Raw genomic sequence first — 27,962 nt, forward strand, 5'->3', positions numbered from 1 at the left:
AATCGACGAAGCATCCGAAGACGATTCGGACCGAGGAACGACAAATAAAACGGAATACACTATCGTCATGAGGGACAACCGCACCATAAAACAGCGGTACTTACTACCCGAAAAATCAGGCCATGCGGCGGATCATCGACGAACAGGTCGACCAACTAATGGCGGAGGATCTAATCAAACCATCCCGGAGCCCCCACAACGCGCCGATCGTCAAGGTCAGCAAAAAGGACGGTAGATGGCGTATGTGCGTAGACTATTGACAACTCAATGAGCGTTCGACCCCGGCCGCATACCCGCTGCCCAGGATCAACTACATACTGAAAAGACTCCGAAACACAGCCGGGAAGCCACGGAATTCACGACACCCGGAAGGGGGCTGTTATGCCTTTCGGACTACACTCCGCGAGAGCCACGTTTCAACGGAGCCTTGATACCGTTATCGCAGACATGGAACCGTTCGCGTTCGCTTATCTCGATGACATCGTCATCGTCGGGAAAGACTTCGGTTGGTACCTCAGATTTGTGCCAAACTTCGCCACCGTAGCGTGGTCCAGCCGATGTCGCTGTTGCTGAAGAAAGGAAAAGCATGGACGTGGGGTCAAGATCAACAAGACGCTTTCGACGAACTGAAAACCCTGCTCACCACCGCCCCCGTACTCGCCTGCATAGACTTCAACGTCAAAATTTCCCTGCAGACGGTCCGGCAACCAGAACGTAGTCGCGGACGCGCTATCGAGGCAACCGTTGATAATCCTCTCACGCATCGAGGAGAAAGACAACACAGCAGCCTGGCTCAAACAAAGAATCCAACAGATCCATGATGAGCCCCAGAAATACCCAGACTACGCATACGAAAATGGACCGCGACCTAGTACACGGAGCCGATGACGACGACCACATTCGGTGGAAACTATGCGTGCCTAAGAATGGCTGAGCAAGAGTCCTCCGCGAATGGCACGATGAACCAACAGCGGGTCAGCTCAGCGTCCGGAAGACCATGCTGAGGATAACACAGCGATATAACTGCCCAGGACTGCACCGAGACGTGCGACGATACGTGCGTGAGCTGTCAGAAATTCAAGGCTACACAACGCAAGGCCGTGGGCAGGATGCTCACGCGGAAAGCCGAAGAACGCTTCGCCACCCTGGGCGCCAATTTCGTCGGACCATTACCAAGGTCCAAGCACGAGAACACCATCCTACTGGTTTTCATCGACACTTTTTCAAAGTGGGTCGAACTGGTGCCACTAAAAAAAGCAACAACAGCGAACCTCGATCGAGCTTTCAGAGAACGAATACTAAGCAGCTTCGGCGTGCCAAAACTATTCGTCTGCGACAACGGAACCCAGTTCACCAGCCGATCATTTAAAATATTCCTAGGCACCGCAGGCGTGGAGCTACAGCATACGGCACCGTAGTGCCCACAAGACAACCCAACGGACAGGGCCAATCGGTCTATGATCGCCCAGTTCCTCGACGACTACCAGAATTCATGGGACAGAGATGACACTAGCGATCAACTCAAGCGTCTCCGAGACGACCAGATTTAGACTCGCGTTCCTCTGGCAAGGAAGGGAACCCCGGCTCCCCGGCACCCTTTACGACGAAGTCACGCCCGGGACGGGAAGCACGCCAGAGACGGCCATCAACAAAGTGACGAGGCTGAAAGAGGTATTTGCCATCGTACGGAATAACATCCAAAGAGCCAGCCCAGAGCAAGGGAGACACTATAACATCCGCCGGCGACTATGGCGCCCCGCTGTTGGGTCATTGGTACTACTACGCCAACACTACCTCTCGAACGCTGCCGAGTGCTTCGAGGCAAAGCTAGCCACCAAGTTCGACGGCCCCTACCGGGTCAAAAGTTGTCCGTCGCCGAACATCGCCAAGTTACAACATTGTGAAAGCCGGAAACAGAAAGTCGCGAATATCAAATCAAAACAAGAAAAGGGCACGCGGATGAACCAAAAACGCAACCGTGGTGCAACATGGGAGGTAAGAAGGGAAAATAAAAGCTTGCCCCGCAAGTATAGATGATAGATGACTCAAATAGCCCCAGCGCCGACCGTCATCAATCAGTACGCTCCCGCCAGAAGAATAGAAACCACCAGAACCCGACCAACAGCCCAAATCAAAGGTACACTAAAAAGCTACCGCACACGCGATGAACGAGTTTTCGTAACTCTCGCCGGGGAAGAAAGGGGATTGTGTAACGAACCTAAAAGGGTTCGCTACAACGCCTCTCCCAACGTTGAATAATACATATATTATTCGCCATGCACCTAAATCTAAGAACCACTCTGTACACAGAGCTACAAAGACAGGCGCAGACCCTACGAACCGCCGACTAATCATACACGCAGACTTTCCCCACTCCAGACCAGGCGACCGGTCAGATTCAGTTTTCCGGGCTCAGATGACCGAGAAAGCTCACGACAACCGCCAACGCCAAATCTGCCAAGTTGCCAAAACGCGAGGAAACAAAATCAGGTCAACCCACGATCGTTAAAATGGTGAAATGTGAACCCTGCGCGGAATCACACTTTCGGTCTCGCTGACACAGCAATAGCAGGCGTATAAATAGACGCCAGCTGGAACCAGAAGGGGACTTACGAATAAACTCGGTCCCGAGTACCAGCGATGTACCAATCTAAGAATTTAATAATGTGCTAAAATTATTTATAACGAGGGGGAACGTTGTGAGTTGCTGCGGACACCGCAACTCCACAGTTATACCCGATACTAAGTCAGTATGGCTCTCCTCCGGCAGACGCCGCTCATATTGAACGACACGACAAAGAGTGCGTGCGAGAGAGACAGAAAATCAGTCTGAGTGTGAAGTCGGGCGCTGCGTAGCCACTGCAAATTGATTTCTTGCTTTTGGCTATAAAAATTATCCGATCTGATCCAGATTCCGCAACCGAATATATATGGTCATTCTCTATGATCGTGCGTTTTTAGTTTTCTCGAATCTGCAAGATTGTTTATGCAACAGATTTTCGTCCTTTGTGGAGGCGGCAGGGGAAGGGGCGAAATTTTGAGATATACGTATTATAGTAAGATCTAACAAAAGTGCGGATACCAAATTTGGTTACTCTAGCCTTAATAGTCGCTGAGATTTGTGGACGCCCCAGATTTTCGTCCGTTTCGGGGGCGGAAGGAGGTGTGGCGAAATTTTGACACAAAACGGTCAAGGTCCGATATCACAGGAGTGTGGATACCAAATTTGGTTGCGCACAGGAGTGTGGATACCAAATTTGGTTGCTCTGGCTCTTATAGGTTCTGAGATCCTTGAACTCATATTTTGCAATTGGCAAACCTGACCATGAAACCTGTATGTTAGAGAGAGACAGGGCGAGAAAAAATGAAATTGTTTTCTTGATGCTGGCTATCATAATAATACGATCCAATTCAGATTCTGCATTCTAAAAGATATGGTCATTCTCTACGATTCTGCGTTTTTGGTTTTATCGTATCTTTAAAATTGTGGATGCCACAGATTTTCGTCCTTTGTGGGGGCGGAAGTGGGCGGGGCGAAGTTTTGAAATATTTTTGTAGCAGTGACATATCTCAGAAGTCGGGATCCAAAACATCGTTGCTCTAGCTCTTATAGTCTTTGAGCACTAGGCGCTGAAGGGGACGGACAGACAGACGGACGGACAGACGGAGAGACAGACGGACAGACAGACAGACAGACAGACAGTCATGGCTCAATCGACTCGGCTATTGATGCTGATCAAGAATATATATACTTTATGGGGTCGGAAACGATTCCTTCTGGACGTTACACACATCCACTTTTACCACAAATCTAATATACCCCAATACTCATTTTGAGTATCGGGTATAATAATGTATCCAATTATCTAAATAATATCAACCAATTTGGCTACCTATACCCTATGTGGCGTTCCTCTTCAGAGAATTACCCTGGTGGATGATCTTGGTGTTATATTAGACGACAAGCTAAAGTTTTCTGAACACATTTCTACCATGGTAAATAAGGCCATGGGCGTGCTTGGGTTTATAAAGAGGTGGTGAAAGGAAATTGACGATCCCTATATAACAACAACTCTCTATACCTCGCTAGTTCGTCCGAACTTAGAATACGGCTCCTGTGTATGGTGCCCTCAGTACAAAGTACACCAGGACCGTATAGAATCAATACAGAAAAATGTTTAACCTTTTGCTCTGCGGGGCCTTAACTGGGATGCGGGTGTGATAGTCCCATCTTACTCTAGTAGACTACTATAAGTAGATCTCCCCATGCTTAGTTAACCGTAGGAAAATACTTGGTATGATTTTTGTGCACAACTTGATCAGGGGTGACATAGACAGCCCTGATCTGTTGAGCCGCATAAACTTCACGATTCCTATTAGACTGACTAGAAATTTTATACCGCCGTTCCTTCCACTTTGTAGATCGAATTATTTCTTACATGAACCGTTCAGGGTCTTATGCTCGGATAATTCCCTCTTACATATTATATCCACCACTTATTCTCTTCCTCTTGTTAAATTACTAATCCTCACACCCCTTATAGTAATTAGTAATTGTAGTGGCATTTGTATTTTGATTGCATGCTTAGTTTCTTAGTAAGTTTAGTGCTAATTTTCCTCGAATGTTAGTCTAACAGCTATCTTTCTTGCATGTTCGCGTTCGGTTCGCCTCTTGAGAGATGAAGTCATTGCATGTCAACGTCAATGAACGAGGGGGAACGTTGTGAGTTGCTGCGGACACCGCAACTCTACAGCGCCGCTAATATTAAACGACACGCCAAAGAGTGCGTGCGAGAGTGAAAGAAAATCAGTCTGAGCGTGACGTCGGGCGCTGCGTAGCCACTGCAAATTGATTTCTTGCTTTTGGGAACAAAAATGATCCGATCTGATCCAGATTCAGCAATCTGATAGATATGGTCATTATCTATGATTCTGCGTTTTTAGTTTTCTCGAATCTGCAATATTGTGGATGCAACAGATTTTCGTCCTTTGTGGGGGCGGAAGGGGTGGGGCGAAGTTTTGAAATATTTTTGTAGCAGTGACATATCTCAGAAGTCTGGATCCAAAACATCGTTGCTCTAGCTCTTACAGTCTTTGAGCACTAGGCGCTGAAGGGGACGGACAGACAGACGGACGGACAGACAGACAGACAGACAGACAGACAGACAGTCATGGCTCAATCGACTCGGCTATTGATGCTGATCAAGAATATATATACTTTATGGGGTCGGAAACGATTCCTTCTGGACGTTACACACATCCACTTTTACCACAAATCTAATATACCCCAATACTCATTTTGAGTATCGGGTATAATAATGTATCCAATTATCTAAATAATATCAACCAATTTGGCTACCTATACCCTATGTGGCGTTCCTCTTCAGAGAATTACCCTGGTGGATGATCTTGGTGTTATATTAGACGACAAGCTAAAGTTTTCTGAACACATTTCTACCATGGTAAATAAGGCCATGGGCGTGCTTGGGTTTATAAAGAGGTGGTGAAAGGAAATTGACGATCCCTATATAACAACAACTCTCTATACCTCGCTAGTTCGTCCGAACTTAGAATACGGCTCCTGTGTATGGTGCCCTCAGTACAAAGTACACCAGGACCGTATAGAATCAATACAGAAAAATGTTTAACCTTTTGCTCTGCGGGGCCTTAACTGGGATGCGGGTGTGATAGTCCCATCTTACTCTAGTAGACTACTATAAGTAGATCTCCCCATGCTTAGTTAACCGTAGGAAAATACTTGGTATGATTTTTGTGCACAACTTGATCAGGGGTGACATAGACAGCCCTGATCTGTTGAGCCGCATAAACTTCACGATTCCTATTAGACTGACTAGAAATTTTATACCGCTGTTCCTTCCACTTTGTAGATCGAATTATTTCTTACATGAACCGTTCAGGGTCTTATGCTCGGATAATTCCCTCTTACATATTATATCCACCACTTATTCTCTTCCTCTTGTTAAATTACTAATCCTCACACCCCTTATAGTAATTAGTAATTGTAGTGGCATTTGTATTTTGATTGCATGCTTAGTTTCTTAGTAAGTTTAGTGCTAATTTTCCTCGAATGTTAGTCTAACAGCTATCTTTCTTGCATGTTCGCGTTCGGTTCGCCTCTTGAGAGATGAAGTCATTGCATGTCAACGTCAATGAACGAGGGGGAACGTTGTGAGTTGCTGCGGACACCGCAACTCTACAGCGCCGCTAATATTAAACGACACGCCAAAGAGTGCGTGCGAGAGTGAAAGAAAATCAGTCTGAGCGTGACGTCGGGCGCTGCGGCCACTGCAAATTGATTTCTTGCTTTTGGTTACAAAAATGATCCGATCTGATCCAGATTCAGCAATCTGATAGATATGGTCATTATCTATGATTCTGCGTTTTTAGTTTTCTCGAATCTGCAATATTGTGGATGCAACAGATTTTCGTCCTTTGTGGGGGCGGAAGGGGTGGGGCGAAGTTTTGAAATATTTTTGTAGCAGTGACATATCTCAGAAGTCTGGATCCAAAACATCGTTGCTCTAGCTCTTACAGTCTTTGAGCACTAGGCGCTGAAGGGGACGCACAGACAGACGGACGGACAGACAGACAGACAGACAGACAGACAGACAGTCATGGCTCAATCGACTCGGCTATTGATGCTGATCAAGAATATATATACTTTATGGGGTCGGAAACGATTCCTTCTGGACGTTACACACATCCACTTTTACCACAAATCTAATATACCCCAATACTCATTTTGAGTATCGGGTATAATAATGTATCCAATTATCTAAATAATATCAACCAATTTGGCTACCTATACCCTATGTGGCGTTCCTCTTCAGAGAATTACCCTGGTGGATGATCTTGGTGTTATATTAGACGACAAGCTAAAGTTTTCTGAACACATTTCTACCATGGTAAATAAGGCCATGGGCGTGCTTGGGTTTATAAAGAGGTGGTGAAAGGAAATTGACGATCCCTATATAACAACAACTCTCTATACCTCGCTAGTTCGTCCGAACTTAGAATACGGCTCCTGTGTATGGTGCCCTCAGTACAAAGTACACCAGGACCGTATAGAATCAATACAGAAAAATGTTTAACCTTTTGCTCTGCGGGGCCTTAACTGGGATGCGGGTGTGATACTCCCATCTTACTCTAGTAGACTACTATAAGTAGACCTCCCCATGCTTAGTTAACCGTAGGAAAATACTTGGTATGATTTTTGTGCAGAACTTGATCAGGGGTGACATAGACAGCCCTGATCTGTTGAGCCGCATAAACTTCACGATTCCTATTAGACTGACTAGAAATTTTATACCGCTGTTCCTTCCACTTTGTAGATCGAATTATTTCTTACATGAACCGTTCAGGGTCTTATGCTCGGATAATTCCCTCTTACATATTATATCCACCACTTATTCTCTTCCTCTTGTTAAATTACTAATCCTCACACCCCTTATAGTAATTAGTAATTGTAGTGGCATTTGTATTTTGATTGCATGCTTAGTTTCTTAGTAAGTTTAGTGCTAATTTTCCTCGAATGTTAGTCTAACAGCTATCTTTCTTGCATGTTCGCGTTCGGTTCGCCTCTTGAGAGATGAAGTCATTGCATGTCAACGTCAATGAACGAGGGGGAACGTTGTGAGTTGCTGCGGACACCGCAACTCTACAGCGCCGCTAATATTAAACAACACGCCAAAGAGTGCGTGCGAGAGTGAAAGAAAATCAGTCTGAGCGTGACGTCGGGCGCTGCGGCCACTGCAAATTGATTTCTTGCTTTTGGTTACAAAAATGATCCGATCTGATCCAGATTCAGCAATCTGATAGATATGGTCATTATCTATGATTCTGCGTTTTTAGTTTTCTCGAATCTGCAATATTGTGGATGCAACAGATTTTCGTCCTTTGTGGGGGCGGAAGGGGGTGGGGCGAAGTTTTGAAATATTTTTGTAGCAGTGACATATCTCAGAAGTCTGGATCCAAAACATCGTTGCTCTAGCTCTTACAGTCTTTGAGCACTAGGCGCTGAAGGGGACGGACAGACGGACAGACAGACATGGCTCAATCGACTCAGCTATTGATGCTGATCAAGAATATATATACTTTATGGGGTCGGAAACGATTCCTTCTGGACGTTACACACATCCACTTTCACCACAAATCTAATATACCCCAATACTCATTTTGAGTATCAGGTATAAAAAGATTATTACCCTACCTTTCTTAGGGTCTTTCTTTTGTAAACTAAATCTTTTGTATCTAAATCTCTCGTACTCGGCTTAGCAGGGGTCCCGAGCAGCTCTAACGCTCTCCGGCTATCCTACTCTCTCGCTCGCGTCTAAGCTATATATAATATAATATAAAATTCAATTAACTTCGTATAATTTTCTTCGTAGCAGTAGAGTAGCGGTAGTGTACAGTAGGTAAATCGTAAATACAAATTAAATTTTAGTTTTTATGAAATACAAATAAAAGATGTCTAAAAGCTTAACAATACATATTTGCCCAAGGAAAATAATCCATCTTTTTCCCCCTGATATAAATTTTCTATAGGTAAATTATATTAATATATAATATCAGACTCACTTCTAGCTTTTGCTTAAACCGGTTGTGTTTTTTCTTGCTCCTGCGTTCTCCGCCCTTTGCTTAAATATCATACAACATTGCTGAAATTTTGTTATGATATATCATCGAATCTCTTTAATTTGATTATACTTTGTGAGTGTTTCGTTTATAAACAAGTGTTTAATACAAATACAATATCGCAACGTAACGCATCGGACTCGTGCAGGCAATTTGTTATTGTTTTTTACCCAGTCTGCTTTTCGTTATCGTTTCTTCGGTGTGTACTGTTCTTGCGCATCAGCGTTTGCATCGCCCACACTCTCTCGAAAGCATAAGCTGGCCTGCTGCTCGCATTGTTGCTCTCACTCTCTCTGGATTGCCTATACTCTCCCTCTTTGTGGACTATTCTTTTGTGTCTCTGCTTTCGTGAGTTTACTGCTCGTTTTCTGCACTTCGTTGGATCATCTCTGAATTATTGCAGCTGCTGCTGATTGTCGGGCTCGCTCTGCTGTCTGCTCTCCCATTTTGAATGCGCTCTCACTCTGTACTTTTTTTATTCGTGCACAGTGATTCTACTGCTGTCAATAATGGCAATTGTTTGCAGTGCAAAGATTTGTGAATTCGGTGGAGTAATCATTGGTGATTCATTCCTTAGCCGCTGGCTGTGCCACAATTTTGGCCACATAAAATGTGCTGGTGGCGGAACGATGGCCGGCTAAACGATCTGATCTCGAAACGTATGGGCCTGTCTTGGTCATGTCTGGCTTGTCGGGAGATTGAGGCCGAAATGCGCACATTCATGAGACAGACGCAAACTGGGTTTCTCCCACCTTCATCCATCGGAAGCATTTATTACTCCGTGTGGTCATGCCTCGCCGATTCTGTAAATCCGCCAAAGGCGGCTCCGGTGTTCTTTACACCGAGCACATTGCTTCCTTCTAGCATCCAAGTTCCCGTCAGCATCAACCAATACCTGCAGTTTCTACTGTCTACCGTCTTCACTACCGACGTGGTGAGTGCGGGTGCGGGTAGTGCGGGTGTGTTGGTTGCTGGTGATGTCTTGCCAATTCCTGCTCCAGCCGTTGCTGCCAATTTATCTGCCCCAGGACCGAGATCTCTTTTAGAAGTAGCTCCACCATCACGATCTCGCTTGGGACATCAACTTAGATCAGTGGTCCCTCGGAAAGCAATATTTGTTTCGCGTCTTATTCCTGAGGCTACAACGGAGGACGTTAAACAACATCTTTCCTCTAAACTTAACGCTTCGCCTGATGATATAGTTTTGACTAAATTTACATTTAAACATAAGCGCAACATATCATCCTTTAAAATTATTCTCCCTGATTCTATACTATCCAAATCTCTTGAGCCGTTAATATGGTCTGAGCATACAATTATGCGTGAGTTCCTTCACAAAGATTCGAGCTCGAGTCCCAGAATTACCGAGCCTGCTGCTCCAAAAAACTGATGTACCATTTTTCTATTCACTATCAGAACGTTCGCAGTTTGTTGGGCAAATTGCGTCAAATTCATATAAATAGTGCGTCTATTGATTTCGATGCCATCGCTTTTACCGAAATCTGGCTTAATTTCACTATCAATGATCATAAAATTTTCATTGACAATTACAATATTTATGGAATGGACTACACATCTTTTGCAGGTGGGGTTTTGATTGCAGTCAAATCTGATTTTTCATCTGAGTTATTCCCATTGAATAACATCCATGGCATTGAATTTGTTGCAGTCAAAGTTCGTGTTGGCTCGGTATTTTTCTATTTAACCTGCTCTTACATTCCTCCCAGGTCTAATGCGGAGGTTTACTTATGCCACCCCTCCGAAATTAATACTTTCGTATCTGCATTAAGGTGCAATGATCGAATTATTGTCATGGGGGACTTTAACCTCCCATTTCTTTCTTGTTTGCCTTGCGATGACGCAAACCTGTTTTTTCCCAATTGCCACAATGAGCTAACGGATATTTCCCTTGTCCAAATTAATGCCGTTAAAAACATTAGGGACAGACTTCTTGACCTCGTTTTTGTTAACGATGCTTCTCTTGCTACGGTATCTAGAGCAAGCCCAATATCACTCCCAACTGTCCCTGGTGGTGCTGACAGTTCCATGGCTCCATGTCACATAAAGTGTTTTCGCAAAACAAACTTTATCGATTTAGATCTACATCTCTCGCGTGTTGATTGGTCGTTTCTTTATTCATTACCGAACATAGATGCAACTGTTAACTCGTTTTATAGCTCTATTTACTCCGCCCTTAATAAATTTGTTCCAGATATCACTACCCGTATCGTCCAAGCCTCCCTGGTTCTCCAAGTATTTGTCATACTTAAAAAACAATAAATCCAGACTCTATAAAAAGTACCAGAGGTCGGGCTCCACGTCGCCCTTAGCTCTATACTCCTCCGCTCGCTCTCTGTTCCTTGCCGTTAATAGTCAGTGTTCACAATGTAGTAGTAACTTTCGTAGTTATCCTGAAAGATTATATTCGTTCGTTAACTCTAAGCGTAAGTCAAACGCTTTTCCTCCGTCCCTTCATTACCAGAACGAAACAGAAGCTTCTGCTGTTGGTATTGCAAATTTATTCGCTACCTTTTTTCAAACAACGCACTCGTCTCATATTTACAACGCATCCACTCCGTATCCGTACCAGCTACCTCAAGCTAACAGCATTTTTCTGCCCATCTTCGAGGAAAGCGTTGTTCTGGAAGGTCCAGATAAGGTACCAAGTTGCATTTTAAAACACTGTGCCCAGTCCCTTTGCAAAACCCTTGACCCCTATCTTCAACCTCTCCTTGGAACAGTCTTGTCTCCCAGTAATTTGGAATGAGTCCTACATCATTCCGCTTCACAAAAAAGGTTCAAGATCAAATATTGAAAACTATCGTGGTATCGCAAAGCTTTCCGCCATCCCGAAGCTTCTTGAGTTCCTGGTCACCCGGCGACTGCAACATCTTTGTTGCAGCTTGATGTCTCTTTCGCAACACGGTTTTTTCAGACATCGTACAACATAGACTAACCTTCTTGAGTTTTCTAACCTAATCCACCGTATTTTCAAATTGGATGTAGTTTTTACGGACTTCAGCAAATCATTCGATTCTGTGAACCATGCTCTGCTTATTAACAAGCTCGCTTTATTAGGGTTCCCAACGAATCTTCTAGATTGGATTTTGTCCTATCTCTCTAACCGTACTCAACGTGTTTTGTTTTCTAACGTGTTGTCAAATACTGTTAATGCTACTTCAGGTGTGCCACAGGGAAGTCATCTGGGCCCGCTTTTGTTTATTTTATTTGGGAATGACCTTCCTTAAGTTATAACATACTCTACTACACTAATGTATGCTGATGATGTTAAAATCTGTCTGCCTTACTCTGATTGGTATTTGCACACACGCCTTCAACTTGATCTAAGTGAACTACTATTGTGGTGTTCAACTAATCTTCTTTTTCTGAACCTTTCCAAATGCAAACTTATGACATTTTACCGTCGTGCTCCACATTTTGTCTCATATGTTCTAGGAAATCATGTCCTTGAGCGAATTTCGAGTTCAAATGACCTCGGAGTCCTTTTTGATCATAAGATGTGTTTTAACACCCATATACAGTGGGGAGCAAAAGTGAGTACATACTCACAATCACCCATAACAGGCAAACGAATAAAGCCAAACAAACCAAATTTGTTACCCATATAAATACTTGTATTCTTAAAAAATAAACAATAATTACAAGAACGAGTAAAAATTTTTCAAAGAATGAAAAGTAAAAATCCAAAAGAACTCGCATGTACTCGGTTTTGCACTTTTTCATAAAAATTAAAGTAAATCATAATATTAACATTTTGCGCATAGACCCATATTAGATATTACTTTTTTAATACGGTTTGGAATGTTCTCTATCCAATTCCCAAAAATATCTTCTGAAATAGGATTGCACGCCGCATCTATACATCCCCAGAGATCGCCTTGGTTAGATGGCGCTTATTCGTAGTGCTCAAGCCGTCGTATCACGATTGACCGTAGGCTTTCAATCGGATTAAGGTCGGTTCTTTGAGATAACCACTCCAGCAATTTAAAATTTTGATTAACCAGTCATTCTCGAAAATTTTTCGCAATTTGCTTCGGATTCCTGTCTTGTAAACAAGTTAGTTAAATTCAGGATAAATACATTTCTCCGGAAAATTAAGAAGTTAGGCTTGTAGAAGTTGTAAATAGTCCTCTCTGAACTGAATAACATAAATTTTTTGTAGAGGACCAACGTGCTACCAAGTAAAGCCACTTCAGACCATAGTAATAAGGAATAATATGAAATATTGAAATATTATGGTCTGAAGTTGCTTTACTTGGTAGCACGTTGGTCCTCTACAAAAAATTTATGTTATTCAGTTCAGAGAGGACTATTTACAACTTCTACAAGCCTAACTTCTTAATTTTCCGGAGAAATGTATTTATCCTGAATTTAACTAACTTGTTTACAAGACAGGAATCCGAAGCAAATTGCGAAAAATTTTCGAGAATGACTGGTTAATCAAAATTTTAAATTGCTGGAGTGGTTATCTCAAAGAACCGACCTTAATCCGATTGAAAGCCTACGGTCAATCGTGATACGACGGCTTGAGCACTACGAATAAGCGCCATCTAACCAAGGCGATCTCTGGGGATGTATAGATGCGGAGTGCAATCCTATTTCAGAAGATATTTTTGGGAATTGGATAGAGAACATTCCAAACCGTATTAAAAAAGTAATATCTAATATGGGTCTATGCGCAAAATGTTAATATTATGATTTACTTTAATTTTTATGAAAAAGTGCAAAACCGAGTACATGCGAGTTCTTTTGGATTTTTACTTTTCATTCTTTGAAAAATTTTTACTCGTTCTTGTAATTATTGTTTATTTTTTAAGAATACAAATATTTATATGGGTAACAAATTTGGTTTGTTTGGCTTTATTCGTTTGCCTGTTATGGGAGGCTAAAGTCAGTGATTGTGAGTATGTACTCACTTTTGCTCCCCACTGTAGCTGCAACTGTAAATAAAGCTAAGGGTGTTTTAGCGTTCATAAAGCGTTGGTCCAAGGAGTTTGACGACCCGTCCGTTACGAAACAACTGTATATCTCGTTAGTACGTCCTAATTGGAGTATTGTTCTTGTGTGTAGAGCCCACAGTATAAAGAGCAGCAGGCTGTTATTGAATCCGTGCAAAAGCAATTTTTAATTTTTGCCCTTCGGAACTTTAACTGGGACTCGGGTAGAATCTTGCCACCCTACCTGTCTAGGCTAAATCTTATTGACCTGCCGTCGTTGCACCATCGCAGAATATGCAATGGCGTAATGTTCGTGCACAAGCTCCTTCTCGGGACTGTTGACTCCCAAACTCTCTTGGGTCAGATTGACTTGGCCGTTCCATTTAGATCTACCCGTACTTTTAGGCCTATCCGTCTATCCATATGTTGGTCTAATTATGCTGATCATGAACCTTTTAGGGTTTTATGCTATAATTATAACTCCCTCTGCCAAACCCTATCCCCTGAACTGTCTCTTTAACTAATTGCATGCAATTTTTAGAATCACTTAAATTTAGCTAACTTTTAACTTCTCTTTTTCCGCCTTTAGTAACTAAGTACCATTATTAACAGATAATTTGTTAACATTAAGAAAATAAAAATGTAAAATTAATTTCACAATATATAATAATTGTATATTTAATTTGTAATTGGGTTTTAAAAAAATATAAAACATATTACATTAGAGACCAAAACAAGACTCATACATGACGTAGTTTACTTATTATTCGACCTTAAAGACGCAGAATGTGCATACAAATTGAGTAAATTGCTGATCATTGAAAAAATTCAACTTTTAATGCTCATACCAATCTCCTAAACTAAAAATCCAATTCTCTTAGTTTCCATTTTTGAAAGCCTTGTATGTATAGATGCATCTGGAGCTGGATGAATGGTCGTCAATAACGAAAAAATGGACAAGGACATGCACAATGATATTTTGAGTGACGACTCCACTCCAGTTACCTCACGTAGGTACCATTGAGCCTGTTTGGGATATTTTGGAAAAAATTATATGGAGTTGGAAATATTCCCGTTTTTTCTTTAGTTCATTTTTATAAGGATAACAAAGTAGAACATTTTACTTTTTTTGGGAACAGATAGTAGAAATTCTTTGATATAAAATTATGGTAATGGCCATTTCCGCGTGTCGCGAACGTACCTTCGTACAAAACAAAAATGTTCTCCATGGAACGGAACAGAATAATTTAATTTATTTATTTATTTTAAAAGATGATTAACGTAGTTTTCGATCATTTATTTAATCAATAAATTATCTCTAAGGGTGTTTTTTAAATTTAATTAAGTATCGAATTAAGTATGAATCACTTAATTTGTTGGCCTCGGTAGACATTTTCACGGAAATGCCCATATGTATACCAGAGCCCTGTATGAAAGGGCAACCTTACACAGTGTAAACAAAAACCAAATGTGCACAACCTAAGGCACATGAACTGCATAGTATGTTTAGAGTCATTTTAACGAAATGCGTAAAAAACTTGCGGATATTAATCCCTACTGCTCGGATTCGGTTTTTAATGATTCGGTGATTCGAATCTGACTGAAGGAAGGATTTGTAATGATCGAACGCATCGAAGAGGCATGAGTATAGCTTTGATTTTATGAATACTGTGGATACAAAATGCAAGGCTCAAATGTATACAATTTGATTGTTTTTTGAATAGATTTGTTAAAATACCAAGTCCTATGCATACATCATTAATATTTTATCTACATAGCTGCTTTCTTTTGAACATTTTAAAACTCCTTTTATATATAAAATAGACGTGCGAAAAGAGTTATATAAATGTAAATATAGATATATGCATGTTTCAAGATGATTTCAAAGCTAAAATCTTTGATTATATGAAGTATATTTCACTTTTATGTATCAAATTAAAAAAATATCTCAATTTTACATAAACTATAAATTATTTATGTATGAAGACATGTGGGAATTGGTTTTATAAGCGTGAATCAGGAATACGTACCTCTTTTGTGATCTGATCTAGCGCGTTGTCCTCTGCATTCACTCGTGTATTGTTTCGTCGTCGACCTGTGGCGCTTGTGCTTTCCATTTCATTAAAATTGGAGTGTTGTATTGTGTTAACCAAGCCACAGGTAAAAATTCAATTAACTTTGTATATTGATATTCCAATTTTCTTCGTAGCGGAAAGCACCGGTAGTACAGTATGTGAATCGGAAATGCAAATTAAATGTTAATTGTGATTTTATTTTAAGTTTTATGCAGCAGCTCCCACTTAATTAGCAATGAGGCCAAACAACGCGAGGAAAATAATATCAACCAAAAATGAAGCCGAAATCATATCTACATACATACATACATACGTATGTATGTACATACGTCTGATTCTAGTTTAATTTTTAAGACGACAGCGCACGTACCAGCACACTTTAATAATCACTGTGCAAGTTTTGGCGATTTCGTGACCATTGGAGGTATTCTGAGATTAAATATTGAGCAGGTCCAATGAACTATATCTAAATTGAAATCCTTGTCCAACAAAAATGACCATATTTCTACATTACTATAGGCTCATTAAAAGTGGTAAATGCTAAGTGCGCAAATAATTGTGTTCGCCTTATTTTAGATATTTTTTCACTTAAAAATTGTACAAAATAATGCATTAAAATTACGCTTATAAGTACAGAAAAACAAAAGCTCTTAAAACAGAACTAAACATTTGGAGGTTGTTTAAACATGAACATATTATCGTCGAAACTATGCCACTTTCGGACCCTTGCAGAATGTTCAAGCATAAACATATTATTGTACACATTCACTCATGTATCCAAAAAATTGATCTCTAAAGAAATCACATAACCTAAAAAAAGATCTGTAACCCATTAAAAGATACTACAACAAAACACAAATGTCTAGACTTTTCTTTTAAGGTCTTAACAGAGGATTGAACATACTCATAATCAGCACCTTAACCCGAAGTCAGGAAACCGGCCCTAAGTCTGACTGGTGACTCATGCTGCCACATGCATAGGACAGATAGATGGATAGAGTGATCCGATCTGGATCAGATCAGATTTGCATGGCCAAAAGGAACAAATCAATGTACAGTTGCTACGCAGCGCCCAACGACACGCTCAGACTGATTTTCTGTCTCTCTCACACGCACTCTTTGTCGTGTCGTATTAGCGGCGTCTGCCGGAGGAGTGCCATACTGACTAAGTATCGGCTATAACTGAAGAGTTGCGGTCGCCGCAGAAACGCAGAAAACGTTTTTCGATTTTGTTTTCTCGTATCATTGAAATTGTGAATGCCACAGATTTTCGCCCTTTATGTGGCCGGAAGTGAGCGGGGCGAAGTTTCGAAATATACTTGTAACTGTGTAATACAAGACAGACGGACGGACGGACAGACAGACATGGCTCAATCGACTCAGCTATTGATGCTGATCAAGAATAAATATAATATATGTTTATAAAATGTTCCTTCTCTTTCGTAGTGACCAAACGTATTTTTGTTTTGCGCTCCGCTTTCCTTTTTTTTTTCAATTACAGCCGGTGCTTTTCAAAATAAACCTTTAGTAAAAACCCAAATTAACCTACAATACAAATCCTGTTCTTTAACGCGAGTGGATGCCTATTGTTTTAATAAAAACTTAATTTTGATATTAATTCTGTTCGTTGGTTATTGAAGTGTTGCTTTCCGTAAATACGCTCACGCTAAGTTAAGCCCGTTCTTATCCCGTAGCCTCTTCTTTAGCTATTACTCTCTCCCTATTATCCAAACCCAAACAACTGTTCTTTCTCTCTCGCTGTTTAAACTTTCTGAGAAATAGCGCTAATTTTGCTTTGAGCGTTGTCTGGCACATTGGACTGATACCAATTTGTTTAGAAATTTTTGTTGCAAATTTTTAAATAAATAAATAATTAAAATGGAATTCACTGTGGTCTGCGCCAAAAATACTTGTAAGATGCTGATCACCAACGATCAGGCGACGTAGTGCACGCAAAATGCGCTGGATCTGGCCTCGTGAGTGATGATATAGCCAAACGTAATGGGTTGCATTACAGTTGCGAGGCATGCAGTACGGTGGAGAATGATATGGTGGCTTGTATGAGGCAGACGCGGAGTGGCTTTAAGGAGCTGACCGTTGGTTTTAAAAACAAATACGATCGGCTACTAGCAATGGAGGCTCAGATAGCGGTTTAAAGCTGCTGAATGAGTCTCTGAGGCGCAAAAGGGTCACTCCGCGCGATCTGCAAGTGCCAACAGCTCGTTGCCGGAAAACTGACTCCGACCACTCAAAGTGTACAGCAACGATTTCTTTTGCCATATCAAGGGCAACGACAGCTGCTGGCGATGCAGATTCGGTAGCCGAATTCATCGCTTCGGAGAATGTCTGTAGCGTCCGTGTCCGCTGTTTTCGCAAGCTCACTAGTTGTCACGTCATTGCCACCACAGGTACTAGGCCTGTGGTGCCTAAACCATTGGTAGGGATCCTACCAAAACGACAAGTTTTTGTCTCACGGCTGGCCCCTGACCTCACATCTAATGATGTAACTACTTTTATACAAGGCAAAATAAAAGCCGTCGGTTTAAAGGTGGAAAATTTTAATTTATCTTATGCCAGAGAGATAGCTTCATTTAAGATATGTGTCTCCCCAACTCATTTTGGTGGGCACTCAGAGCATTTGGTGGGGAAGGAGTTCAAGGCTAAGAAGAAGAATAGGCCCCCCCATGACTCTTACAAATCATCCCAGTGTGCCATCGTCCCCTCATCTTCCCGCCCTGCTTTAAACCTTCCAAAAAACTAACTTCTCTTTTAGTAACATATCAGAATGTTAAAGGCTTACGTAATAAGTTCAGCATTCTTTTCCGGGATAGTTTTGCATGTTCTTCCCACGTTATTGTTTTTACCGAAACCTGGCTAAAGCCAGACATTATTAGTTTCGAGGTTTTGGCAGGTCGGTATACAACTTTTAGAAAAGACCGTTCGTCTTGACGTGCAGGAGGGGTTCTGATTGCAGTGAACTCTAGCTTCACGTCGGAACACTTCTCAATCCAAGTTCAACAGGAACTTGAATTCCTGTGTGTAAAACTGATTCTTCCCGCTTTCGCAGTTTCGCAGAAGTTGGTTCTCCTACTTCTCACTCTAGCTATGTAATAGCTCGGTCAAAATGTTCAGTTCTTAATGTACAATGCTATAAGAACGACCTGTCTCGATGCAAGATACGTTTTTCTCAGGACCCTAAAAAGTTTTGCTGTTTCGTAAACAGTAAACGTAGAACGTCCGCACACCCGTCCTCGCTATCATTTTTTAATACGTAGGCAAATAATGATCGGATGCCGATCTTTTTGCCCAATTTTTCCCAACGACCTATTCTGAGGAAAGCTACTTTGGTCAACCGTACCCATACGATTTACCGAGGTCGAACGGAATTTTCAGTCCCTTGTTAAATGAATGTTTTTTACTTCATGATCTTCGACTAGTTAAGTCGGTGTTTTCACCGGGTCCAGACGGGGTTCCAGGTTGTGTACTCAGGTACTGCGCCGATGCAATGTGTGGACCCTTGCTTAAACTATTTACCCTGTCCATTGATTCTTCTTGCAATTTCATTCTCGCTTGCAATCCGATCTCAATAACTTTCAGTCATGGTGTTGCGCAAACTTGTTACACCTTAATGCCTCGAAGTGCAAAGTTATGCCATTTCATCGTTCTAGCCCTTGGATGGCTCCATATACCATATGTGGTGGTTCTCTTGAGAGAATTACCCTGGTGGATGATCTTGGTGTTATATTAGACAACAAGCTAAAGTTTTCTGAACACATTTCTACCATGGTAAATAAGGCCATGGGCGTGCTTGCGTTTACAAAGAGCTGTTCAAAGGAATTTGACGACCCCTATATAACAAAGACTCTCTATACCTCGCTAGTTCGTCCGATCCTAGAATACGGCTCCAGTGTATGGTGACCTCAGTACAAAGTACATCAGGACCGTATAGAATCAGTACAGAAAAACTGGTTACTCTTTGCTCTGCGGAACCTTAACTGGGATGCGGGTGTGAGACTCCCATCTTACTCTAGTAGACTGCTAATAGTAAACCTCCCATGCTTAGTTAACCATAGGAAAATGCTTGGTGTGATTTTTGTGCACAACTTGATCAGGGGCGACATAGACATAGACACGATTCCCATTAGACTCACTAGAAATTTTGTACCGCTGTTCCTTCCACTTTTACTATAACGAATAAAAACTGTATTCGAATTATTTCTTACATGAACCGTTCAGGGTCTTATGCTCGGATAATTCCCTCTACCATATTATAGCCACCACTTATTCTCTTCCTCTTGTTAAATTACTCATCCTCACACCCCTTATAGTAATTAGTAATTGTAGTGGCATTTGTATTTTGATTGCATGCTTAGTTTCTTAGTAAGTTTAGTGCTAATTTTCCTCGATTGTTAGTCTAACAGCTATCTTTCTTGCATGTTCGCGTTCGGTTCGCCTCTTGAGAAATGAAGTCATTGCATGCAACGTCAATGAACGAGGGGGAACGTTGTGAGTTGCTGCGGACACCGCAACTCTACAGCGCCGCTAATATTAAACGACACGACAAAGAGTGCGTGCGAGAGAGAAAGAAAATCAGTCTGAGCGTGACGTCGGGCGCTGCGTAGCCACTGCAAATTGATTTCTTGCTCTTGGTTACAAAAATGATCCGATCTGATCCAGATTCAGCAATCTGATAGATATGGTCATTATCTATGATTCTGCGTTTTTAGTTTTCTCGAATCTGCAATATTGTGGATGCAACAGATTTTCGTCCTTTGTGGCGGCGGAAGGGGTGGGGCGAAGTTTTGAAATATTTTTGTAGCAGTGACATATCTCAGAAGTCTGGATCCAAAACATCGTTGCTCTAGCTCTTACAGTCTTTGAGCACTAGGCGCTGAAGGGGACGGACAGACAGACGGACGGACAGACGGACAGACAGACAGACAGACAGTCATAGTATTGTATTTTGAATGCATACCTAGTTCTCCTAGTAATTTTGCTTCTAATTTTAATTGTATATTAGTCTAACAGCTATCTTTCCTGCATGCTCGCGTTCGCGTTCGTTTTGGGTACGCGCCGCGCGTCTTGCGGCAGCGCCCCTCGGACGGTGGGCGGGAGGGGGCTGCGTTTTGACTGGGATCCGCAAGTAACAGCCTTCTGCCGGCTTACAATTTTCTTTCAAAACTTTCTGGATATCAAAGACCATTCGAAGTACCATACAAAAAAAATGGGTAAAACGGCTAAGTTGCAAGAAAAAAGCATTTGCTCTCTGAGCGCCACCGAAAATTAAGAAAAACGTTTGCCCAGGAGCATTCTAAAAGGGACCAAAGCTGGTGGGATGATGTAATATTCTTAGACGAAAGCCAGCTCAACGTTTTTGACGTGACGGCAAGACTTTGGGTTGCTGGAAACCAAATACTGATGTGCAATGATACGCCAATTTTTAAGAGAGGTACCAAAAATCTCATTTCCAATTATAGACCAATTGCCAAACTCAGCAATGTTTCAAAACTTCTATCAGCATGGTTTTATGCCGGGTAGATCAACAGCCACTAATCTCATTGCTTTCAGTAATTTGTGCACTCGTGTGTTTGAAATGCACTCTCAAGTCGACGTTGTGTATACTGACTTTGCTAAAGCCATTGACAAAGTCTCCCACTGTGCTTTAATAGCCAAGCTGCATCGGCTGGGGATTCATTCCTGCCTGCTCAGTTGGTTTAGGTCGTATCTTGAGCGGCGAGAGTATGTCGTATTGATAAATGGAAAGCCTTCGGACCCATTCTTGGCTACTTCCGGCCTTCCACAGGGAAGTGCACTTGGTCCACTTCTGTTCTTAATTTTTATTAACGACATGTCTCAGCATTCAAGCTTCTGAGCATCTGCTTTATGCTGATGATCTTAAAATCCTCCGATCTGTCAAAACATTAGGCGATAGTATTCTTCTGCAGCGCGACCTGGATACAGTTGCTCGTTGGTGCAGACTTAATTCGCTCCCACTCAACATTAGTAAATGTTACTTTGTTTCTTTTAGCAAGCGTGTCTTTAATGTGCTGTCCTCATATTCAATAGATGGCCATCCACTCTTAAAGCAGACGGAGATACTTGACCTCGGGGTCTTATTTGACTCTAAATTTCTGTTTGCAGGGCATATGAATTTAATAGTGCCAAAAGCCTATGCAATGTTCGGCTTTGTTAAGCGCAATTCATCCCAATTCAAGGACCCATATACAAGGCTCAGTCTGTACGCATTCCTTGTGCGCTCGCTCCTTGAGTACGCTTCCATGGTCTGGAATCCCACCAGGGTCGTCCAAATTTCGGGCATCGAACGACTCCAAAGAAAGTTTCTGAAATTTGCACTCCAGCCTCTGCACTTCTCCATTCCGTGGCCGTCGTATGAGTGCAGATGTCGCCACGTGCATTTCTCCTCTCTCGAGGATCGAAGGACCATTTCGGCTCAGATCTTTATTTATGACCTTATAGTGGGTAACTTCGACTTAGTGGGTAACCTCAGTGCGCCTGCCAGGAGCCTAAGGACCCATGCCCCCTTTGCAGTTGATCTCCACCGGAGCAATTATGGCTTTCATGAGCCCATCAGTAGGGCGCTTCGGCAGCACAATGCGCTGCCAGCTGGGATGCGCTTTGACTTTTGCCAGGGGAAGGGAGCCGTCAGACGGTTGCTTGTGGATTTCTTCGTGCTAATTAATTTATTAATGTTATTTGTTAAGATAGAAATAAGTTAGCCTAGCCAGTTAAGGATTTTTTGATTCCGTTGGCGAATAACAATAAATAAATAAATAAATAAGAATCACTTAAGACAAACAGTGAAACACGGCGGGGTTAGCGTTATGATTTGGGGCTGCATTTTCACAAAAGGAGTAAGAAATAAGCTGTTCATTGAAGGCAAATGAATCAAGAACAGTATCTAAAAATTTTTAAAGAAAATTTTAAGCAGTCGGTGGAGAAAATGGCCATACCAAATATTAAATTATGTTTTTGTTCTAGATGAAGAAGGTTTTTTTAAATCATATAAGGTTTAATTATATTTATTTTTTTTTTTAAATTAAAAACAAAATCATGAGCATATATCCCTCTGAAAAGGAAATACTGCAAGCTGTATTCTACCAGTTAAACTTTTTTATTTCTTTGTAGTTTTATACATTTTATTCACGTGTGAAGTTGAAAAAAATAAACCGAATATTAATGTTATCCAGTGCAGTTCTATTTCTGTGGAATTGTCCAATTTGAAATCCCAAAATAATCCAGTAGTGACCAAAGCGCTAACATAAAACAAAATAAGAGGTAAAAAAAAGAAACCACAGAATCTCGTGAGTATATCATTCTGCATTTTGCCCACCAAGGCCAATCGCAATCTGATATTGTGGAAATTACAAATCGTTTAACGATTCAAAAGAGCTTCATAATTATAAAGTCCCATTGAATTTTTAAGACAGTTTCAAAGAACTAGAACTTATTGCGAGTCCTTGTCAAAACTAAATGACCATATGGTCATTACAAGGCCAACTTACAAAAATATAGCTCATAGCTTATTAAAAAGTGATAAATTTACCACCATTTTTCTTCACTTTATATTCGACTTTTTTTTCGTTTAAAAACTATGTATATTAGCTACTCTTATAGAAAATTTATTATTTTTTTGTTATAGAAAATTGATAAATTGATTAGAAAATTGTTTTATCGAATAAAACTGTTTTCCTCTCTAAAAAAATCGCGATGGAAAAGCTCTCAAAACAGCAGTACACTAAAGTTATTGCTCTGCCAACACGTAAGCCCGCACTATGTATGTATACATATGTATGTATGTGCATGGTAAAACTCGGTTGATAGTTTTGAGATTTTTTGCCATCGTCTGAATTTTGGCCCTATGCTAAATGCAGTAGTTTCTAAAATTTGATTTTGAATTTTCTATAGATAACCGAGATTTTGCCTTTGCATAGTTGCACATCTTTAAAACTAATTTTCGGTGGCACTTTCATCCATTTACATGGGTGTGGCGACCCAAATACATAAACATGCGTATGTGTAAAAGAAATTTACATACATATGTAGCATCCAAGAAGATTTTCTCACATTCCACTTTTAGTTATATTTATAAAGAAATAATAAGTGTACTCCACTAAAATAAAATACTTTCTAAAATATGGAGAGCATCAAAGACAAAGTAGACCTGGGTAAGTCAACTCCTCGCGATACTATCGATATATTGAATATACATACAGTCAGCACAACATTTATTCGGACACTCGTCTATGTCAACTTTCTTTATAAATAACTTGAAAAGTATTTAAGTTTGACACAAAATTTTTATTTCATTATGAACATAGATATTACTATTACTAATTTTAAATCTAAAAACAAAAAAAAATTCTTTGGCGTATAACAAAAATTAAAAGTATCAAAAAAGCCACTGTTTTACGCACAACAATTATTCGGACACTTTTTTTTTTGCACGAAAAAAACTTATTGTCCCCAATTTTTTCTGATTTCAATATTTGGTGGGGCCGCCCTTAGCTTCAATAACAGCTTTTAGACGTCGGGGCATACTTTTTACCAAATGATTGGTTTCATTTGGATCAATTTTCTCCAATTCCGTCATCAGAGCCGTTTTAAGGATTTCCTTGGAGGAAATTTTATGTTTCCTAATTTGTATTTCTAGGAAATCCCAAACATGCTTTATGGCTTTAACTGCTTGCACTGATACAACAGCCATTCTTGGACCAAAAACGAGGTATTTTTGGGGTCATTGTCTTGTTGAAACAAGAAATTCATCGCATTAAGACCCAATTTTTCGACACTCGCCATTGAATTGTCAGTCAAAATTTTCTTGTAGATGTGTTTGCCCATCTTGGTCTCAATAAACACCATTTGCCCAGGTCCAGCTGCTGCTATACACCCCCAAACCATTACATTTCCACCGCCATGCTTCACTTCATTTCCGATGTGAACAAAAAAAAGATTGGAGTTCGCAAAACTTCACTTAAATAAGCTAGATTCTTTTTGGGAGAATGTTATATTTAGTTAGGAGTCTAAATATAATATATTCGGACATGATGGACCATCCAAAGTATGGAGAAAGGATAATCAAGCCATGAAAGAGAAAGACCTCATCCCAACAGTGAAGCATGGCGGTGGAAATGTAATGGTTTGGGGGTGTATAGCAGCAGGTGGACCTGGGCAAATGGTGTTTATTGAGACCAAGATGGACAAACACATCTACAAGAAAATATTTTCTCGGTTTTTTTCCTTCTTTTTTCTTAATACGTGGACTGGCCAAACATAGCACGTCTGCCTTCGCCAACAGTTTTTCTTTCGAGAGACTGAGGCTAGATCTGAACAGTCTGAGACCCCCAGTACAGCGTTAAAATCCACAATCCTCCATTTTCGAATTGACGCCGTAATTATTTTACAAGTTTCAACCCAAAAACAAAAAAAAACCTCTCCTTCGTTTACCTTTTGACTTGAATTGCGGTGGCATTTGAGTAACATATAACGGAGAACAATATCCCTTCTTGGTACTTTTCCAAATGTTCCCTTTTGTGGATCCCTTTTTTTTTTTTAGCTTTTATTTATTGTCATATTTCATATTACAGTAGCACAGCTTCTGCTTAGGTATATAGTGATACATGAGTGACAAGTTCAAGTTTACTTTATCTTATGAGTGTGTAATTTTACCCTGCGCTTTAAGCTTATCCGGGTGCTAGTCTTTTGGTTACTATTATATTAGAGATCTTATCTTTTAGTTTAGGTTATGTTATAGTTAATATCTATCTAACCACATTACCCTCCTTCGTTTACCTTTTGACTTGAATTTCGGCGGAATTTGAGTAACATATAAAGGAGAACAATATCCCTTCTTGGTACTTTTCTAAATGTTCCCTTTTGTGGATCCCAGTATTTATACCTATTTATATACGTTACTATTTCAAACCACTTCAAATCCCCCCTACCAAAATCACACTTTGGGGAAGAAGGACCAAAAGGGTGATTCCCGCTTAGAGCGATTTATTTTTTTCCTTGTTATGGTGCTACTGTTTGATATCCTTGGCATGGAATTTGCCGATCAGACGTCCTTGCAGATCCTCTAGCTTGTAATAGGCTTGACCCAACCGTCGCCTTACCCTGGACTTTACAAAAACAGGAGCCAACTTGGCATTAAATCCTTTTACGAAATTATTTTGCTGGAAATTTTGACGGTAAACCTCCTGCCCCACTCTAAATGATACCTCCTTACTTCGAAAGTTATACGTCTTTTTATTTCGTTCATGCTGCGCTCTCATTGCCTCCATTGCCGTGCCACGCATCAGATCAAATGAGTCGTCCCTAGGAAAATGCACCCAACGGTCTTCCAACATCTCTAGCTGCCTCAACAGCTGATACGTGGTACCATTCGTGATCATCTCGCCTTAACGGCACCGAACCTTTTCGAGCGTTTTATTTATGCCTCCGTGTGCAGATAGTGCATGCTCGTGGGCCATTTTTTGGACCGAATCGATGAGCCCCTTGTGAATCCAAATTTTCCAACAGAGTTCATCTGCTACCCTTTCACCTGTTGCGTGCTCGTTGCGACGATATATATGCCTGCCTACCACCTTTACATCTGGTATCTGAGCCTGATTACTCGCTACTTTAGCCCTAAGGGCAACGTAATCCGTCGAACTAAAGTGCTCCGAATCCAAATCGATCCTTTCTCCTGGTTCGACTTCTGACAAATCTGGGGAAAAGACCCGAGAGAAGGCGTCTGGAACGATGTTTCCAACCCCTTTTCGGTGGCTAATATTAAAGGAATACCCCTGAAGCTTCAAAGCCCATCTGGCCAGTCTGCTATTCAGATCTGATTGGGACATCAGTCACTTCAAGGAGGCATGGTCGGTTATCACCGTAAATTGATGTCCCTCTACATAAGCGCGAAATTTCTTGATGCTCAGAATGGCAGCTAAGCATTCCTTTTCCGTCACCGAGTAAGCACGTTGGCACTTATTCAATTTTTGTGACATAAACGCACGAAACGCACTTTATCTGCATCAGTACCCCTCCTACTCCTGAGTGACTAGCGTCGCAGTGGATAAAGAAAGGCTTTTCAAAATTCGGTGTGTGTAAGACGGGCGCTTCACATATTGAGTTCTTCAGAGCTGTGAATGCAGCTTCTGCTTCTTCGGACCAAATGAACTGGCGTTTCTGCTTCAGGGCGTCCGTCAGAGGCGCCGCAATAGCCGCAAAATTCTTTATAAATTTGTGGTACCATCCCGTCATACCCAAGAATCGACGCAACTGTTTCACCGACTTCGGAGCAGGATATTCCTTAATGGCCTCTATTTTGTCCAAGTCCATGCCTATAATACCGTGACCCACTACATGCCCCAGATAGCGGACCTCAGGCACACAGAACTTGCTCTTCTGTATATTAATTGTAAGCCCCGCTGCAGACAGCTTCTCTGCTAATACTTTTAACACACTCAGATGCCTTTCAAAGGTGTCTGACACTATAAGCAGGTCATCCAAGTATATAAACACTTTGTTTCGAAGATTGGCTGGAATAATGCGGTTCATAAGTTTGGACATAGTAGACGGCGCATTGGTAAGCCCAAACGGCATAACTTTAAACTGGTAAACCGGCCGTCCATGCACTGTGAATACTGTTTTATCCCTAGAACCTTCTTCTAGCGGTATTTGCCAGTAGGCATCTTTCAGGTCGAGGCTAGTTATGTATTCTGCCTTTGGTAACCGGCTTAAGATCCCATCTATGAGCGGCATGGGATACGCGTCTTCCGAGTCACCTTGTTCACCTTGCGGCTGTCTATACAAAGACGAACCTTCTCCGGCTTCCGGACGAGTACTACCGGACAAGACCACGCACTGTTGGATTCGTGGATGACCCCTAGCGCTAACATGCGATCCAACTCCTCATACATTAATTTCTCGATAGTTGGGGACACTGCATAGTGTCGTTGTTTTGTGGGCTTTGCCTCACCTACATCTATTACATGGGACAACAACGTGGTTTTTCCTAAACCATTATCCGCGAAAGACGGAAGACACTGAATGGTTCTATTCAGTTGTTCTTGTTGCACCTCCGATAAAGGACGTTGGTTTTCTGGCTTCCACACCTCATCGCAATGGTTCACCGTGTCATTAGCACTTCCTTGTGGATACAAATCGGCTGGCAATAAGCCAAATTCGGTCTAAAAGTTAATGCCCAGATACAGAGGCTGCGTTAGGGTTGGAACGATGTATAGGGTAACAGACCTGGTAGCACCTTTAT

At 41.3% G+C, this 27,962-nt stretch overlaps 1 protein-coding gene across 4 annotated transcripts in view; it reads right to left on the reverse strand.

Annotated features, from left to right (window-relative positions):
* Window positions 1-23,931, reverse strand: part of LOC6899606 (leucine-rich repeat flightless-interacting protein 2) — a 59,259-nt gene extending 35,328 nt beyond the window's left edge. For all 4 annotated transcript variants that reach the window (XM_033381724.1, XM_033381723.1, XM_033381722.1 and 1 more), the window contains exons 1-2: window positions 23,745-23,931; window positions 15,644-15,814 (exon numbers count right to left, since the gene is read on the reverse strand). In XM_033381724.1, the coding sequence (XP_033237615.1) occupies window positions 15,644-15,730 (87 nt within the window). In that variant the 5' untranslated portion in view covers window positions 15,731-15,814; window positions 23,745-23,931. The remainder of the gene's footprint in view (window positions 1-15,643; window positions 15,815-23,744) is intronic.
* Between the last annotated feature and the right edge of the window lie 4,031 nt (window positions 23,932-27,962).

This window comes from Drosophila pseudoobscura, chromosome X, assembly GCF_009870125.1.
Source record: "Drosophila pseudoobscura strain MV-25-SWS-2005 chromosome X, UCI_Dpse_MV25, whole genome shotgun sequence".
Classification (NCBI taxonomy): domain Eukaryota; kingdom Metazoa; phylum Arthropoda; class Insecta; order Diptera; family Drosophilidae; genus Drosophila; species Drosophila pseudoobscura.